This window comes from Sodiomyces alcalophilus (assembly GCF_042370955.1).
Source record: "Sodiomyces alcalophilus JCM 7366 unplaced genomic scaffold ACRALscaffold_3, whole genome shotgun sequence".
In the NCBI taxonomy this organism is placed as follows: Eukaryota; Fungi; Ascomycota; class Sordariomycetes; order Glomerellales; family Plectosphaerellaceae; genus Sodiomyces; species Sodiomyces alcalophilus.
Window position 1 is genome coordinate 6,937,208 of NW_027263534.1, and position 20,159 is coordinate 6,957,366.

The following is a 20,159-nucleotide window of genomic DNA, read 5'->3' on the forward strand; positions in this document are numbered from 1 at the left end:
CTATAAAACCTAAAATAGCAGGTTAGGAAGCGTTTCGCGTAGGCTTATACTTCTATTATTTCTATAGCTTCTAACGTTACTAACTTTATTAGCCGGTCCGTAATCACTTATAGAAAACACGCCCTACTTTTACTAGTAGGTGGCAGGTCCGTTATAAAGTCTATCGCGAGGTAGCTACGGATTCGCTCTAGTATAGGTAGTGGTTTTAATAGTCCGCGCTTCGCGTTCCGCTACTAATTACCTCCGTTATAAGGGTTATAGTTATAGATAAACTTCTATATATCCTTATTTATACTAGGCTATAAGAACTATCGGGCTATTATAGCGATTATATTCTCCTTACCCGGGTAACCGCTAATAGTAGAGTCGTAGATCGCCTATACTAAGCGCTCTCTTAGTAACGAGTCTTTTTTAGAGCTCGGAACCTAAACATAATCCTAGAAGGTTATATATCCTACGGGATTAAAAGAGTATTCCGCGATCTATAATCGTAGTCTAAGGGACGAGTTAAAGCTATAAGCTCTTATAGTAATCGCGGCGAGGACCCCTTAGTATTAAGGGTCGGTCGCTATAGTTTCGTCTTAAAGTCGTTAAAGGTCTTTATTTACTTCGAATACACGCTTAATGGATATCGTCCTCTATATAATCGGCTCGGGGGTTATTTTAGGGATCGCGGAGTTAGGTATTAGTTAAATTACCGGCCCCTATTCCCGGTTATCTAAGCTATCCTTTAGGGCGTCCTATTTATAATAAGAGAGCGTATCCGCCGCGAAGTTCTTAGTACCTCGCCGGTACTCTAGTATAGAATTAAACTAAGCTAATTCGCCGGCCTAGCGGCTTTACTTTTTTATAGAGGACTATTTAGTTATAAAGTACTTACGAGTCTTATAGTCTAATAGTATTATAAATTATTCGTAGCTAGTTAGTCTACCTTCTAGGCGAGTATATAGCTTATAATCCCTAATATCTCCTTATTATAAATAGGGTAGTTATACTCCGCCGGGATAAGCTTACGCGAGTAATATATAACTGTATAGCGATATCCCTATTTATCTACATAGGATAGAACACCATTTAACGTATAACCTAAGTAGTCGGTCTCTAATATAGTCTTATAATCCGGGTTCTATAACCATATAATGGGTTCTATTTAGAAGAATCGTTTTAGCTCCTTTAAGGCGGTGTCTTCCTTAGCCGCCCGCCTAAAGAGCCGATCCTTTTTTATTAGTGCCGAGAGGGGGGCCGTGATGCCTATAAAGTCGTAGATAAATATCCGGTAATAGTTCGTGAATCCTAAGAAACTTCGCACTCCCTTTACCGAGGTAGTGGCCTCTTAGTCGCGGGTAGCCTTTAACTTCTCGGGGTCGTAAAACACTCTTTTATCTATTATAATAATAAAGCCTAGGTATTTGATTATCGTTATACTAAACTTATACTTAGGTAGGTCTAGGTTTAGGCCGGTATTTATAAGCCTATATAGTATTAGCCGGACCTTTACTTTATAGTCTTTATAAGATCTACTAGAGTAGATTAGGATATCGTCGATATATACGGTAATAAAGTTATTAAGGAACTCCTATAGCGTCTAGTTAATATAGCGTTAGAAGGTAGCGGGTATACCGCTTAGTCCGAAGGGGTATACTAGCTACTTAAAGAGACCGAAGCGCGTCCTAAAGGCTATTTTACTCTTATATCCGGGAGCTATACGGATCTTATAAAAGGTAGCGACTATATTAAGCTTCGTGAACTACTTAGCGCTAGCTAGGTTATATAGGGTCTTAGTGACTAGGGGGAGGGGGTAGCGATTTTATTAGGTGATCGCGTTTAAGGCTTTATAGTTATTATCAGGCATTTATGCCCAAATGCCTCGATAACCTGTTAGGTCTATTCGCAGAGCCACGTCACACACTGCTCTGAATACGGCGGTACTTCTATTAGATATATCATAGTGTTATTTCCCCTCTTTTACCTATATATTTAATATCGTAGACTAGTACTCTTTTATAGTCGGTAATAAACATAAATCTCTTTTCGTATCTTATTCGTGTTCTGAGAGTTATAAGCCCGGGGCTCTGGTAAACGACTCTATTCCGATCGATCCAACAGTTCTAGGCTCTGCGCCTCTCTTTTAAAGCCCTCTTTTTACCTCTATTCTGTTACGGTTAGAGCCGTTCTACCGGCACGTCCGCCTGCTCGTTAAATAACCTCCTCCTCCTCCTCCTCCTCTAATTAATCGCCTATCTTCGAAGTCGCTATGGCCTTAACCGAAGTTATACTCGCCGCCCCCGGCGATTAGCATAACTGGCTCCGAGGCGTTCTAGGCCACGCCGCCGCGAAAAAGGTTAAGGACCTCGTTAATCCTAGTATTAACGACGATAATAGACCCGAGCCACTAGAAGACGACCCCCCTCTAGAAGCTAACGCTGATAACGATAGCTAGGATCAGAAATATAAGATCTGGTTATATTACTATAATAAGTATACCAGGGAGCAGGAGGGGCTCGCCTCTGTTTTCCTCTATATCTAACGGACCGTCGCGAGGAACGTTATAGAGTGGTACGGTTAAACCACCGATCCGAAAGAAATCCTAAAGATCCTGAAGAATAAGATAAAGCCCACGAACACCGCCTAGAAGTCCCTGATTAAGAAACGGTGGGACGAATATATATAATCTATTAGGAAGATACCCTATTAACGCTAGCTAGATGACTTTATAGCGTTATATGCCCGCGTAAAGATATACGAAGTTAGGGCGATCGATTCGAAGATAGATTAAATTAACGGCTTTTTTAATACGATCGGCTCGGTAGCCCCGGAATAGTCTAAAGCTCGCTTTTCCTCTATCCTGGTTACTAATAAAAGGAACGTCCTAGCCGTTAAAGATATCGTCGCCGAATACACCACCTAGTTACGTTATAGGCACCCTTATCGCCTTAACCGAAGGCCGGGATCGTTATCGTTTTATACGGCCACGTTCCTAGGAAAAGATAAAGAAGGTTAGTAATAGGATCGTTAACAGGATCGTTAGAAGAATCGGCCGGAGTTTATCTACGATTGCCGTAGAGTCAGGAAGGCTAAGTTTTAGTGCCGCCCGGATTAGAAGTGCCCGAACGTTAATAAGTCCCGTAGGAATAAGTCCTTTAAGATAATAAAGGAGGTTTAAGAACGCTATAACCGGGTGATTGCTAGCTAGGGTAAAAAACGCCGGAAAGCATTCTAAAGTAACCTTAAAAAGGACCTCGATAGTAGGGCGAATAAGGGTTAAAAGGAGTTATAACCGAGAGACTCTTCTAAGGACGTATCTAATTTTATTAACAGAGGGGCCCCGGATTCGGATAAGGACGATACGTCTTTATACGGCATATACAGCTTTTTATTAATAGCAGCCGCAGCCGGACCCTTTAAAAATAAGCTATTAGTTAATTCCGGCACCACAAGGCATATCACTAATTAACGGCACCTGCTCTAGGATTATCGGCTAGTAGAAGAGCTCGTAACGTTTAATACTAGCGGAGGACTATCGGATCCGGTGATAGGATTCGGCACTATAAGGCTAAAAGTTAAAGATCGTGATCGTTGGCCGTATACGCTGATTTTAAAGGATATAGCGTATATCGAGGGATATCCTATAACCCTTATATCAGCCCTCCGCCTGCTTCTAACAGGATCGCTTATTACCGGTAGATAGGCGTTAGAAATTAAGGAAAAAGGTAGGACCGCTACCCTGCCTCTAAAGAACGTGGGAGGTTAGTTTGCCCTCTAACTAACGGCATAATAACAGAGCTTTTTTAATAGCTCCAGGACCCCTATTATAAGTGTCGCCGACGCTCGCTTATAGTATAAGCGGCTAGGCCACGCTAGCGCTAAAGCCCTTAAAAGATCGTGACTACCTGCTCCGGCGGGGCAGTATCCGGTAAAGAGTTCCCCTTAAAGATTAAGTGCCAGGACTACTCTACTAGTAATGGCTAAAGGCAGGTATTATAATAGCCTCTAAACCACCACCTAATAAGGCCGTGGCAGCGTGTGGATATAGATCTATTCTCTAACGATAAGTCCTATAATAGACTAAAGGTAACCGTCCTTTTTTATAATCCCTATACTAAGATAAATAAAGGGGAATTCCTGCCGGATTATAAATCAGCCCTTAAGTCAGTCGCTAAGCACGAGGTATAAACGTGGAGGTAGTACGGCTACCCGATCCGGGTTATACGCCTAGATGGCGAGCGAGCCCTGTAACGGGAATTTAATAACTAGGGTGCCTACCGGGGTATCCTGATTAAGAGGTCGGCTCCGAATATAGCCGCCTAAAACCCCCGGGCCGAATAGCACGGTGGTATTATATACGCTATCACCCGGGCCCTCGTAATAGCTTCCGGGTTCTAATAGGATATATAGCCAGAGATCATGGCCGCCGCGATATACCTATATAATCTAACTCCACGCCGGGACCTTAGGTGGAAGTCGCCGAAGGGTTATATAGATAAGTGGGTTAATAAGATAGGCATTAAGCGTATCACGATAACCCCTATGATCGGTTACCTAAAAAGGTACGGCTACCATGCCTATCCGTTAACTGCTAACTACTAGTATGGCCGCCGGAAGAATAAAAAGCTCGCGGAGAGGGCTTATATCGGTTATCTAATCGGGTATAAAAGCACTAATATCTATCGGATTTAAGTGCTAAAGCTCGGAAGGATCCTGCGTATAAGAGACGTTAGATTTAACGAAAAGCTCTTATACAAAGATCGTGACGTTAACCTACCTGTTTTAATAGAGCTGTATAAAGAACTTAATATGCCGGAGCCAGAAAGAGAGGATCCGTTATATACGTCACCGGCCGTGCCGTAATTCGATTACTTCGTCACGATATAGCAGAACTCGGCGTTAGAGTCCCTCTAAAATATCCGATTAATAGGAGGGATTAAAGCAATTAAGAGAAGAGCTGCTGCTGCTATAGTTAAAGCAGTTAAACAGGTTAAAGAAGAAGAGGTTAAAGTAGTAGCTGTTAAAGTAACGGAAAATTCGACTCCCTCGCCTAGTTCTGGGGGGGTGGATAAGTTATAATAGCGATCGTAGCCGCCTAAAACGGTAGTTATAGTGGCCACTGAGGTTACTCCTTCTGCTATAGTAACCTCTGCCGCCTAAGCTCAGGGCTCTGCCATAACGCAGGCCATAATTACTACTATAATTACCTCTAAAACCTCTCCTATAATAACGTCTTCCTTTTCTTTTTCCCCTCCTATATTAACACCGCCGGCTTCACGTTAATCAACGCCCTCTACTATAGCTACAGGCCAGTTACCACCTCCAGCTCTAATAACGTTAGCCGTAGTAACCGCCGCTGCCTTTAACGACGACGTCCCGGATAAAGATGCTTCCGGTTCCGACGACTTAGACGATACTGTTACTCTAGCCGCCGCCGGCATTACTATAGGTTTGTTGTCCCCTGATTAATTAGTCCTAAAGGATAAAATAATAGCCGCCGCCACCGCTACCGTAACGGTAGCCCCAGGACTATCCACTACTCCTACGGTAGCGCCGGCTATTAGTCTATTATCTTCCACGCCGGCAGCTGCCTCTCGGCCATAACGTAACCGGCGGCCACCGTAATAATACACCGACTCTGCCTTCCTCTATTTAAACCGTTTTAAGATCCCGAAGAAGCCACTACTACGCCGCGATATGCCCGAAGAGCCTGCTAATTAAACGTAGATAATAAAGTCGCCGTACAGAACGTAGTGGATTAAGGCAGCCTCTAAAGAGGTAAAGACCCTAGAGCAGATAGGCACGTTTAAAGCCGTTAAGGGCCTCCTAGATAGCATACTGCTACTAAGCCGGCCCCTCGATCTTATATAGGTATTTAAATACAAGGTCGATCCATCTAGCTACGTCACCAAATTCAAGGCACGCCTCTACGTTCATAGTGATTAATAGCCTTAAAATCACCTGGATGCCTATGCCTCCACCCTCGCCGGCAGGACCTTTAAAACGCTTATAGCTATTACTGCCCACTTCGATCTAGAGACCCGCTAACTTAATACCGTTAATACGTTCACGAACGCGCGCCTTAATAAAGAGGTCTATATAAGGGACCCCCCGGGATAGAATACCTTATAGTCCGCCGTAAACGTTACTAATAAGGCCGAATTAGAGCCGTTTACGAAGCTCCTACGACCTATAAAGAGAGGTATCCACCGCCTACGCAGGGCGTTATACGGCCTATAAAGATCGCCTAAGTTATAGTATCAGGAGCTCTCCTCTATTTTAGGTAAATACGGGCTAACGCAACTAAAGGAGGACGACTAAGTCTTTAAAAACGATAAGCTACTCGTCTTCTTTTATATAGATAATATCGTTCTGCTATATCGTAAATAGCACGCCGCCGCTACCGAAGAATTAATTAAGCAGCTATAATAACGGTTCGAGGTTCGGGATTTAGGACCGCTTAAGTGGTTCCTTAGTATTAGGGTTATACGCGATCGTTAACGTCGGAGGCTATGGTTATCGCTTAATAACTATATTAACGAAAAGATAAAGACGTTAAAGATCGAGATAGGCGGTTATAGAGTATCTACGCCTCTTCCTTTTCCTAATATTATAGAACTAAATAAATAATAGGCGTTAGAAAAGTCTATCCACCTATATGTTTAAAAGGTCGGATTAATTAACTACGCGGCTTATTAAACAAGGCCGGATATAGCTCGGGCTGCCTCTAGACTAGCTGAATTCGCTACTAACCTATCTAGTTAGTATCACGAAGCTGCTAATAGGTGCCTTAAGTACCTCGGCTCGACGAGCGCCCTCTGCCTGTCCTTTAGAGCATAGGATCTATTAGAAAACGCAGCTAAATTCGCTCTTTTCTATATAAGCGACGCCGCCTTCGCCGATAACCGTGAGACTCGGTATAGCTCGTAGGGATATATAACTATCCTTTTTAGAGGTCCTATCGACTAGAAGGCGAATAAGTAAACGAGCGTTATTATATCCAGCACCGAAGCAGAGCTTATAGCTCTAAGCGCCGCCGCCCGCTAGTATATAGCCACGCTATGGTTAATAAAAGACTTAACGCTAGCCTTTAAAAAGGACCCTATTACTATCTTCTACGATAACGATTAAACACGGTAACTGCTAGAGAGCCCTCGCCTATAGGTGACCTCGAAGTTAAAGCATCTTGATATCCACGCCCTATGGATCCGGTAGATCGTATAACGCTAAGAGATCGTGGTTAATTAGATCGCGACGAATAAGATAGTTAGCGACGGGATAACGAAAGCGTTATCTACGTAAAAGCATATTGCCTTCGTTAAGATGCTTGGAATAGAAAAGAGCCCTGCCGGCTTGGTTTAATCGGGTTAATCACCACCGCCTTAACGGTGGTTTAAGCCGATTACTATCGACTTAACGGTGGTTTGGATTAGATTATAATCGCGACGATCGTTAGATTAACTATAATTATATGATAATTATCACGTTGTTTTTAGGGTTAATTTAACCACTGCTTTGGGATCATAATAAGGCACGAGCTGTTTAACAAGCCGTTGACCTTTGGATTGATATCTAGGCTTAAAAACCCTAGATTTTACGTTGTTTTTGAGCTTTAATTCGATCAGAACCGTTAGGATTAATCCTGCGGCTCTGGGGGGGTGTGTCAGGCATTTATGCCCAAATGCCTCGATAACCTGTTAGGTATATTCCCAGAGCCACGTCACACACTGCTCCGAATACGGCGGTACTTCTATTAGATATATCACAGCGTTATTTCCCCTCTTTTGCCTATATATTTGACATCGTAGACTGGTACTCTTTCATAGTCGGCAATGAACACAAATCTCTTTTCGTATCTTATTCGTGTTCTGACAGTTATAATAGAAGCGTAACCCGCCCCCTGGCTTCTTCACGAATAGGACCGGCACGGCCACCGCTAAGCTCTTGGCTCGTATAAATCCCTTATCTATTAGGTTAGTAAGCGTCTTCCGGAGTATTAGTAGCTTTTCCCTTAATATACCGTAAAGGGGCCCCTATAGCAGGGTCGGCTCGAGTCTATTAGAACCTCGCTTTAGGGTGATTTCGTGGTTAACGCTTAGTCCGTAAGGGGGTAAGTCGTTAGCCTTATTAGGCGTAAAAGAGTCGCCGAACTCTTATAGTATATTCGTAGGGATATAGTTCCGAGGGTCTATTAGTTCCTTTTTATAAAAGGCCTTATTAATATCCCGTATACTAACGGCACGGATTAAGGCGTTATATTATCTTTTCCTTTTCCCTTTAACCCCCTTTTTGTTTATCGTATTATAGCCGGAAATACCGTTCTTAAGAAGAGCCTAGCCTTCCGGATAGCTTATATATTAGCTAATTCTTCCTCGCCTACTGGTTATAGGTTAATATCGGCGACTTTATAGTATAACCTATAATTTTTCGTGTAATACATAATATTATTATATTCTAGCCACGGCTTCCTTGGGAATATATCCTAATCTAGTCCTTTTACTATATAGGCGAAGACTCGTTATATATAGCCGCTAATCTCTAGCTTAAATATAGCGATCCCGGCGCTAATAGCCGGCTCGGATATATCTAAGAATCCTTTTAATAGTCGTTTCCTTTTATCAACTAATAGTAACTAGAGTCTTTAGGTAAAGCGTTTATTTATAGTAGTATAGGAGTTATAACCCGTATCTATAAGAGTATATATATATCTTCTATTTACTCGCGTTAATATTAGGGCTAAGTCGCCGCTAGCTAGGTATTTAAACGCCTTTTACTCCTACTATAGGGCGGCTAGTAGCTTTAACACCGGTTTTCGTGTTAAAGCTATTCTTTTTCCGACTCCTTATTATCCGAACTATCTAAGCTTATAACGATATCGCTATCCCCGGCCTAAGCCTTTACTACGCGGGCGCCCTTAGCTTTTAAGCTCTTATACCGAGACTTATAGTGTATACGGATATATTCTTTTTTTCTATACTCCTAGCACTCCCGGTTATTATAAGGTCGGTCTATAGTCGTATCGGGCCAGACTTAATTAATCCCTCTTATCGCGACGTCTCTATTAATCGGTATCAGTCTCTTAGCTCCGGGTTCGGTTTAGCATATAAATATTCTGGCTAGTTAGGTATAGGCCTTTTAGCTTCTAGGCGATACTTTAGACCTTAGTAAGGTAGCTTAGATAATTATAAAGTAACTTCGCGGTGACTAGGGCGCTACGTAGGTTTTAGCTTAGGCCTCCCTTAAGGAAAGTGATCTTCGCCGAGTCTACCTACTCGCTACTACCTACTTAGGCGATCTATTTCTCGAATTTCGGTAGGAACTACGCGAAGGTTTATTCCTCGCTCTATCTAAGGGAATATACCGTGAAGGCTACGCGACGCTATTCGTTCTAGTCCTTATATATACGGTCTAGGTAGGTAAGGAACGACTCTAGGTCGCGGGTACCTCCTAGCCCCTTAACGGTATAGAAGGCTAATACTATTTACTAAGCACTCCCCTCTTAGTATAAATTAATATAATACTATATTTCGGCTTAGTTATTAAATAAGTATTCGTCTAGTAATAGCGTATTATATATCTAGTATAACCAGGTAATATACTCTGTTCGTCTTCTATTAAACTTCACGGTGTATAATAAAGGCTTAGTATATAGCGGATATGGTTCCTAACGTGTTTCCTGTAGGACTTTGATTTAGGGAGGGTGAGCAGAGGTTACTAGGATAGAAGGGCCCGCTACTAACTCCGCGGGTATATTAATAGGGGCTCCCTCTAAGGGAGGCATAAGGTTAAGAGTAGGTTACTACGGGGCCTAGGCGTTTATAAGACCGTTTATAAGTTATTAAAGCAGCTCTTATTATGAAGCTATCTATTCTTATAAAGGACCGAGTATTATATTAGTAGCTTTAGTAATCCTTCTATCCGTCCACTTAGCTAGCTCGGCAGGGTTTATAGGACCGCCGCCGCCTAACGGCGCGTTCGTATCTAAGTCTATACGAATATAGCGTATAGGGTTCGCTAAATTCTAGCTATATAAGCGGCTAGTTATAGGTTAATCGCACTAAGTAAGTCTGAATAAAAGTATGAGCTAGAATTAAGGAAAGGAAAGGAAAAGGTCTATAAAGAGGTACAGGATTTACTAGGTTTATACGAATCTATGGTAAGGGCAGCGCGAGGTCTAAGCGTCGGACCTATATACTAATTAGCGGTTTCGGCCTTATACCGGAACTACACTTTCGAGGAGTTAACCCGTGATAAAAAGTTATTTATCGTATCTTACGCGTATAGGAACCGCGCTAGCGATAGATTAACTTAGTTAAACGTCTTATATTCGATAAAAAGGATACCCTGCTTATCGCTACTACTAGGTACTGTAAGAGTATAATCCTTTATACCTATACCGCTATTATAGCTAAGATTATAATTATTATTATCCCCCTTTTATAACTCGGTGTATAATAGACCGAGTCTATTAAGCACGATATTCCGGGCTCCACGCCTATTTAGATTAAGGCCGAGACTTATCTAAAGGTAGGTGTACTTAGTTAGCACTATACTCTACTAGTCGAATAAGGCACTAACCTTACCGTTTATAATAGAATCGATATATCTAGTATAACGTTCGTGAAGGGAAATATTCCTATATTATCCTCTCGCCTAAACAGTTAATAAGTCCTGGCTTAAAGAGCGTTACTCGCGATCCTGGATTTAGATAGAATCTAGGACTACTAGCTATCGACGAAGTCTATATAATTAGTCAGTGGCGCGAGTTCCGCCCTAACTTGGCCTATAACTATAAAGCATATTTACTTATACCACAGGGTATCCCTCTGTTGAGTTATACTATAACGTTGGATCGTGAAGGGCAGGACTTTATACTTAAGCACGCCGGCTCCGACTATACGCTCGAGATCTTTCGGACATCTATTAACAGGTATAATATCTCTATTATCGTTTAACCCCTTATCCGAGGCTATATAACGGACTCTTATCGACTTGAGTTTGTCCTGTAGATAGCGCTAAGACTCTAGGACCTGCCGAAGATAATTATCTACCTAGACTCGAAGGCGAAGCTATTTACTGCTTATAGGTATCTTATTTATTAGATACGTAAGAATAGGGACCTAAGTAGCTCCTAAGCCGCTGCTATTATCCGTTGGTACGATATAGATATTCGCCCGGATAACAGAGAGGCTATCTATAAGGAGTTCCGTAAAGAGGACTCTATTACTAGAGTGCTCTTAGCCACGACGGCTATAAGCGTCGGGATCGATATACCTAATATTAAGAATATTATCTAATTCGGCTTACCCCCGTAACTAAACCTAGCTGATATTATTTAGAGGTTTAGTCGTGTAATGCGTAAGGACTATAGCAGGAGAGATTAAGGGACTATATACCTTTTTACACCCTAATAGTGCTTTAATTATCTAGAATAGATTAATACTATGCCTCGTAGGACTAAGCTTTATCGGGCTATTTATAAGCCTATTTATCCTAGCCGCGTAGCAGAGCAGCTTCTCTTAGAGAGCGATAATAATAACCTAAGCGATACTGATATATAGGCTAGCTAGGTCTCGGCTATTAGCGACCAGGATTAGCGTACCGTTATAATAGGGAAGTTATAAACTCTTTTTAGTATCGAGCAAAAGGTTAAATAGCAGAAGTCGGAGCTTAAGCAGCGTAAGGCTCTAGCTAAGGACTATCCGGAGATAATGAACTTCTTAAACGCAGTATACTTCTATAAGGCTATCCCAGAATATCTCTAGGAGCCTACTAATAATCCGGACCTTAAGTATAAGCGTCCCGTTATAAAGGAGGTCTGCTATAATGGCTATAATCATAGCCTCGGTGATATCCCCCCCGCTTTAGCCTTATAATGCTAGCGAGAAGATACTATCTTCTAGCTCTCTTACCCGCCTAGCCCTCGACTTTTTTAGTGCCTGGTCTTAACAGAAGGCATAGACCCTTATTAGTGTTAAGTATCGTCGGATAATGCTTATCCGTGAAATATAGATAAAGAGCCGCCTCTAGTAGGCTATATCACGTCAGTTTTCAGGTCTTACACAGGATAAAGGCCAACTACTATTTATAGATATCGCTAGGTTAATCGGTAAGGTCCTAGGTCTATCAGATCAGGAGCATCGCGAGACTTATAGGCAGGAATTCAGTTAATATTTACTTTACTAAATTACCTAAATCTTATAGGCATGGCAGGACTCTCGGAAAGCGAAAAGAGGTTATAAACGGGCTTATAGCTCTTAAGGCCCTTAATCGATTAGCGGTCCTATAACAAAGAGATATGAATAGCTTAATATAACTATTAATGCTTTGTTTTATTCGTACTTAGAGTGCTTAGTCGCTCTAGCATTCTGCTAGATAACAAAGGGATAGTTATAGAAGTAATTACTATATAATTATCGGAGACAGTAAATAGATGCTATGCAGATATCGATGATAGGATAAGAAGGGGATACTAATAGAAGCAATTACTATATACGCCTAGCTTAAAGTTAGAACTGACGTTAAAAAAGCATATAATCCTTATATAATATATATTATAATAGTGGTGAGGTACGTAGGTAGGTATATCTTATTACGTATTAAAATAACTTTATTCTTATAACCTAACTAAGCGACTATGCTCCTTTATAGTAATTGAGCTAACTAGGATAGGTTTTATTTATTCCTATAGGCTATAGGCTTATATCTCGTATTACAAGCTATTAATAGGACTCTCCTCTAATAGATTAAGGAGCCCGTGTATATCTGTTTTCTCCTCCGAATACCTATATATATCTACTACCTCTTTTTTATTTATCTCGGTAAATAGCCGTAGGACGATAGGCTTATAAGGCTAGGCTTAGGGCAACTTATTATACTCCTCCTCTAGCTGCTGCTATCCCTATTACTACTACTACTACTACAGCTCGATTTTAGCTATCACTAAGGCCGATATCTCGATCTAAATCCTTACCTTAGTGCTGGCCCGCTAGGCATCCGTTATTCTTATACACTCTTCTTTTATCCGTACTAGCTCTAGGCTAGCAGAGCTAGGCATGGTAGTAGCAGGAGAGAACGCTGCGGGAGGTAGAAAAGGGGGGCTTAAAGGGAGGATGGCTATAATCGAAAGGGGGGGGCGGGCCAGGGTCGATAGCAGGGGCATAGCCGGTATCGACAGCAAGGGTATAGCCAGTGTCGATATAGGCATAGCCGGGGCCGAGGATATAAGTTACCCTATTAAATAAATATCAGATATATTAATACTAATATCTGCTAAGGTGAAATATATACGATTATAAAAGGAGTGTTTGCTTCCCTAACTATTATAGTAATAATAGGCGTATACGCCTCTCGTGATACCACGGAGTAGGGGCGGTAGCACCACGTACCTAGCCTATAGACAGAACCTATTACTATATCGACTATATAGAGATAGGGCCTTATCGCCGGCGACCTATAGTATAGTAGCGGCGACGTTCTAAGTCTTATTAGTAGTAAATTTACCTTTACCGCCAGCGACGAGGTCCCTCTTTAGTCCCAGGTCCGTAAGACGATAAGCGGCACCGGCGGCAGGACAGGAGAGCTTGGATATAGGATAGCGCTTTATATATTCATATACTATTCTATATTATAAGCTTATACTCTAATATATCGGTATAGTAACTAACCTGTCTATGGCTGGGCTTAAGGTTCCTTATCCGCATAAGGGCGCTTTGCCTATTACTTCTACTTTTACTTTATCTTAGGCCATTAAGCCGGCCGTTTAACACGGTCATCCTCCGAGGATAAAGGAATATCGTATATATCCCGCGGCATAATAGTAATATTATCGGTGACGGGATTAAATGGATAGGAGAGGAATCGTGATAATTAAAGGCATAGTTAGCGAGGAGTAACGAAAAAGGTAGCCTGGTAATATATTATAAAGGTAATTATCGCTATATTTACCTACTTATCTTCTTTTTATCACTTCTCTTTTACCCTTTTATAGTATACTCGTTAATAAAGGCTATATATATCCTTAGTATCCCTTACTTTACACACACTAAGCTACTATTATAATAAATTAGACCCTTTAAGAGGGTAATTATAGTAGTAATTATCCCTAGATTCTAAAGATACGATTCTTAACGATTATAATAATAACAGTTATAGTTATAATTATTACTCTGATACTCTAATTATCCTAGTTAAAGCCTCCGGTCCAGAAGTCATATTCCTTATCCACAAAGAGACGGCCGCCCTTATCTTAGTAATCGATTATATCGTCCTCCTTAGTCGTACCAGGCAGACCGGCCTCCTTACCAGGGTTAAGGGGTTTCTTAACACTATCGTTAAATTCTTCTAGCCGCTTAAGGAGAGCTTATTAACTAAGCTTATAGATATTAGGTATATTAAAAGTAGGGCCCTTATAATACCGAGGGCGGGTAACTCCGCTATTATAGAGCTTATAGACATACTCTATAATTTATCAAGAGGCTTATCTATAAGAATAGGTGCCCTTCTGTTTAGTACCGAGGAAGCTCTCCACGGCCTTTTGTATAATCGCGATATAATTACTATTTAAGGCCAATCTCTTAAAGGTCGAAGAAATATCGTGCATAGAGTTCTTATTATATTTAATATCCAGGGTATATAAGGCATTAACGTGCTCGATTAGTAGGTTAATTGCCTTATAGCCGTCACTAGCAGTAAGATAACGAATAAGGCCGCCTTTTAAAATAGCGTCGCTTATATGTTTATCGGAGATATCTGGATATAGGAGCCAAGAGAAATACATTATCTCTAGGCTATACTTCCAGGACTTACTAATCTAAAAGAAAATAGGTAACTACGGTATAATATCACGGAGGAGACTAAAGTCTTTATAGCGCATAGCCTCGTGAATAATAAGTAGAACCTCGACGCTTTATAGGAGACCATAATCACTACGGAATTCGATATCGATAATGCTATTGTCTAGTCGTGTGGTATCACTAAGCCAGGCCTTAAGAGTAAATAGCTTCTTCTAGACTTTAATAAGATAATCGTTTAGTTCCCTGGGGGTAATGTCCTTAACCGCGTGTTTAACGTCTAATAGTATAATAGCTATATCGTCCCTATAGGAACCGTTAAATGGCTTATAGATAAGATAAGCGAGGATCCTTACTATATATCTATATAGAAGAGCGGGCGGAGCCTGGTAGTACTTAATATTCTTGCTATTAATATAGCGGCTATACTGGAACTATATAACGTCGTAGGATATCGTAGCGCTAGACTGGATATAATAATCGCTAGTATCCTAGAAATTACGGAATAGTATCTCTAGTATATTAAGTTTGATATAGAAGAACGTAGGGATAAGAAGTATCTAATTACGTTGCTCCTAAGGCATTCCAGACTCTAGCTATAACTATTTAATATTCCGAATAAATAAGGTTATCTTCTAGTCTCTATAAACGAGAATAAGTAGTTTATTAATAGTCTGCTTATTATCTGGATATAAGCGTTACTTAAAAAGCTCCTTATATAGCGCATATACCCTAGTAATAGTGCCTTTATTCTTAAAGATTGCCCCTAGGTGCAGGTAAGGGCTATTAGTATACGTGACCCTCTTAATAGTGGGTAGCTTAGGCTTTCTATTAATAGAAGGGAAAATACTAGCGATAGTATAGCGAACCATAAAGCGGGAGGCTTCGTCGAGGGAAGGCTTCCGAGGAATTAAGTAGTTTAGCACTATCTTTTTTATAAAGGGTATAGTTAAGTCGACTTATTATTATATAATAGGACCGCTTAGCTAAGGGCATTGTACGATTAATGAGTTGGTCAGGTTTATAAACTGATCCTGCTTGGCTCTGGCGAGGTCCCTGACTTAATTTAAAAAATTAAAGTTATTGTAGACGATAATAGCGTTCGGGTCACGAGCCACTTATTTAATATCGGTTAATATAAGAGTTAGCTTATAGTATAAGAGAGTGGAAGATACCTAACCTACCACTATAGTTATCGATATACGATTTAGTATATTATTAAGATACCTATACGATATAGAGATTCTAAGTTAAGCTATACTATTAACCACGCGCCGAGGTGTTCTATTAGATAAGAGATATAAGCTAATAACCTAATAGAAGAATATAATGCTTCTTGTGGTATAACCAGAGAGTATAAGAGACGTGATAATATAGATAGAGGGTCATTTGTTAATACCGAGATTAGCTGCTGTCTAGCTAATAATAGTCTTGACTAAGGCACTTTGTTAGGTTATAAGCTGGGTACGTAAGGTTATAAGACATGGTGCGTGTGTATTTAGTGTTCCCTAGACGCCTCGAAGTGCCTTATTTAGCTATTCTGTATTATAGACTTAATCAATGGTTATGGTTATATTATTCGTACTCGCGCTATAATAGCTAGCTGGATCGAATATATCGAAGCCACTCCTATCTTTTAAAGCATCAAGCTCCTAGCGAAGATTAAGAGAATCGAAGACTTAATTATCCTGACTCTTATTATCGATAGTAATAGTAACGCCTTAGGTTTTCAGATAGTCGCGGACATTAGTGTTACTAACTAGGACCTCTTTAAGACGACAAGCCCGACAAGGCTTCTTAACCTAATATGTAAGAAAGGAATCGATTAACTAGGCAGCTCTGGCACTGCGGCGACGAGCTTTAATGCGCTCTTTATACCAGAGATTAAGAGTCATACTAATAATTTCCTCGGGCAGTTTACTATTATCTTTACCTTTATCTTATACTTAATCTTAATCTTTATCCCTAGAAGGACTACTAGGCGCTAGAGATGAACTGCTTAATTTACTAATATACTGCTCTAACTAATAATTAATAGTAACTAGGGCGTCGGCGCCTTAGCTACCGCTATCGCGTAGGCTAGTAGGCGTAAGGTCGCTAGTATTACCAGCTATTATAGTCGGATAGTAATAATATTAGTGCCGTAAAAAGGCCCTGGTTTTAGCGATCTTAATAGCAAGAGATTAATAACTTTCATAGAGGTATAATAGTGGTATAGTCAAAAGTTACAAACAGGGTTAATCCAGCGTTCGTTAATTACGGTGTTATTTACGTTCGCGCCTTAGACCAGATACGGGCGACTCTACTATTAATAAAATAAAACTGTTTAATTAGCCAGAAATCAAACTAGCCCCATACTTATATATCTCCCCGGTAAATTACATAAATTCATAGCCTACGCCATGTCGCCCGGATAGTCTAAGCTCGCCAAGATAAGCTGCCTACGAAGTAGTTAATAGAAGGTTTGTGATAGTTAGCGGCTAGCGCCGGCTGTTGACAATAGTGCCCTAGTCGGAATAAACAAATGCCCTAGTCGGAATAAGTGCTCCTATAAAATAACGCTTATTATAGGTAGTACTTATACCCGCCTAAGAAACACTTCTCGTAGCGTTTAGTAATACTATAAACCGAGACATAACAGACAAAATTATCGCGGCCCGCGATCCAGGCTTTAACGCAACCCTCGCAGGGAGTCTTAAGCTTTTCTCCTATAAAGTAAGGAGGCGGATTCTTAGCCGAATATCGCTCCTTAGGAGCGGCTACCGAGCGGCCCGAGCCCTTAGCAGTAACGTCGGGGGTAGCGGCGGTAATAGCGGTATCGGCGGCGGTATCGGCGGCGGCGGCGGCATTAGCGGTATCTTTAGCGGCCTTATAGGTGTTTTTCTATAGCTCGATTAGCAAAAAGCACTTATATCTCCCACTAATAATTAACTCACTTTAATAGGCTTAAAGACCCGACCTGTCTTAACGGCAGTCTTCTTAGTGGCCTTCTTAGCCGGGACGTTATTCTGCTTAGGAGCCTATTCCCATCAGCACTTACACAGCTCTTCTAACCGTTTTCGAGCTCGGCTTGCTATATCGAGAGAATAGAGGGAATAAATAGAAGCTAGGAGAAATAAAAAATCGTTCAAAAGTCGTTAAAATCGTTAAAAGAAAATCGTTAATAAAGAGGTTATTTAACTAAAAGAACTCGATCGAAAATTATATATAACGAGCTGCCCACTAACCTCCAGCTTATATTACTCTTAGGTTGCTATTCTAGGCTGCCTATTTACTTTATTCTAACTATGCCTTTCTATTTCTTTTATATTGTTTTCATATGTCTTTTAAACTTGTTTTCCTTCCTGGTTTTCTATTAAACGGCTCTTTAAAGCTATTTTAACTACAGTTCAATCCCAGCCTAGGTGCATTCCAAGTATTTTCGAATAAACAGCTCGAAATAGGGGGTATGTTATGTAATTAAATGGGTTATATAAATACAGTTATACCGATACGGCTACGCAGCGCGGACTTCGGACTCCGAGCTCCTAGGCTATTAGCCACTAGAGCAGTTATGGTTTATGGATAAAACAGGCTACTAGAAGGGGATTTCTATTAGTTATATATAGCCGAGGCATAGCCTATATATAGCTTAGCCTCCTATAAGCCTAAGGTGTGGAATCAAGGCAATCTATTATATCTCTATAGCTCGGTTCTGTTAATCACAGCTTCACGTCACAATAAACAGTTTCACTTCTATAAATAATAACTATGGGACAATAATATAAAGGTAGTGTATATAAACACTAAATATAATATATCCGATATAATAACTAAAGGGCTACTAAAACAGACTTATAATATACTCTACGGCTATATAAACCTAGGTTATAAAGACGATATACTACCCGACTATAACGTACTATCTTATAAAGAAATAAAAGAACTTAAATACTAGGTTTTTTAGCTATAAACAGGTTTTCCTAGAATAAAATAAAAAGGGTTTCTAATTTTTTCCCTTATACTATAATAAAGATAGAGGTTTTTTCTTTTTTTTTCTCGCTTTAAAAATATAGACTATAAGATAACTAGCTAAGCTATACCTATTATATAGGAGTTAGCTTATAGGGGGGTGTTAGTACTATACCCAGAAAGTAAATATATCTATATACGGTATAGTACGATATACCAAACCTCCTATAAGCTAGGGACTTTCTAAGTCTGCCAGGGTCCTCTTGAGTCCCCTAGGGACTTCCTAAGTCCTCTAGGGCCCCCCCGAGTCCCCTAGGCACTTCCTAGGTCCTCTAGGGTCCTCCCGAGTCGCCCGGTACCCTAGGTGGACCTATAGACCTTTAGGTAGGCCCATGGACCTTTAGGTAGACCTATAGAGCCTTAGGTGGACCAACGGACCTTTAGGATATTTAGGGGAACCCACGGACCTCTTAAGCTCTCTAGAAGCCCACGGACCCTTGCCTATACTTCTAGGGTCCGGATACTAAATCAGTAGCTTAAATAAACCATAGAATATCCGAAGGAAAGGGTGTCGTATAGGCTGGCCTAAAGCAGGTTCGGAACGGGTTATTCCGGGCCCGAAGGTGGGAGTGGATCTGCCGCAGGAATAAGGGCAGGAATTTAGCACTATAATCAGAGATTTCTATAGAGTTAGTTAAATTAATAGATCGATCGCTTATTTTACGTAATTGAGTTATACGCTGTTTGTAATAATTAAGAGTCTTATTTTACTCGATAACCTATTAAAGCTATTTACGCCGAGCTGCCTATAGCTATAATAACTAGAACCTCTAATACGACTATCTATACAAACCACGAAGACTAGGAACCATGGAAGCGCCTCTATAAAGTCAGGGCCCGTAGCAACGGAGTTTAGGACTTTCTACGCCCTAACGATCCAGCCCCTAGGCCGTAGCGAGCTATCCGTCCCGAATTTGCCTCCTACGCCTTTATCGCTGACGTTAATAGGCAGCCTACTAATATTTCCGAGCTAACGGTTATAGGTAAGGCCGCTTATACCGAAGACTACCGCCGATATAAAGAGCATCGTAAAGAGTACGAAACCTATTAGAAGGGTATTAATGGTATACTTAAGTGGGTAGAAGAGTTTATCGTGGCGAAGAGACGGAAGGCTCTAATAAAGGGTATAACCCTGGAAGAGATTTACGTAGTAGTATAAGCCGACGCTGTACCCTATATCGTGACCCGTATAAAAGACTCCTAAAAGAACTATAATCTTTATAAGAATAAGTCGCCTACTAACCTACGCAAGGTGGCCGCCTGGCTAGACGATTAGCAGGACCGGCTTTAGGACTATTATAATATCGGGATATATAACGAACTCCGGGAGATTTGGATCAACGATTTCTTTAACGCTATACGACCTGCCCT

At 40.8% G+C, this 20,159-nt stretch overlaps 2 protein-coding genes across 2 annotated transcripts; both read right to left on the reverse strand.

Annotated features, from left to right (window-relative positions):
• Positions 1 to 13,034: 13,034 nt before the first annotated feature.
• Positions 13,035 to 13,688, reverse strand: ACRALDRAFT_2027056 (uncharacterized protein; the record flags this gene model as incomplete). The annotated part of the gene is made up of 4 exons (XM_071020439.1): positions 13,035 to 13,218; positions 13,331 to 13,373; positions 13,489 to 13,585; positions 13,653 to 13,688. 4 exons carry the CDS (start codon positions 13,686 to 13,688, stop codon positions 13,035 to 13,037), a joined length of 360 nt encoding a protein of 119 aa, XP_070876226.1.
• A 776-nt stretch (positions 13,689 to 14,464) lies between these two features.
• ACRALDRAFT_2101419 (uncharacterized protein) lies at positions 14,465 to 14,890 on the reverse strand (the record flags this gene model as incomplete). The annotated part of the gene is made up of 2 exons (XM_071023061.1): positions 14,465 to 14,792; positions 14,817 to 14,890. Coding segments are annotated over 2 exons (402 nt in total), but the record flags the coding sequence as incomplete, so codon positions are not given.
• Positions 14,891 to 20,159: the final 5,269 nt, after the last annotated feature.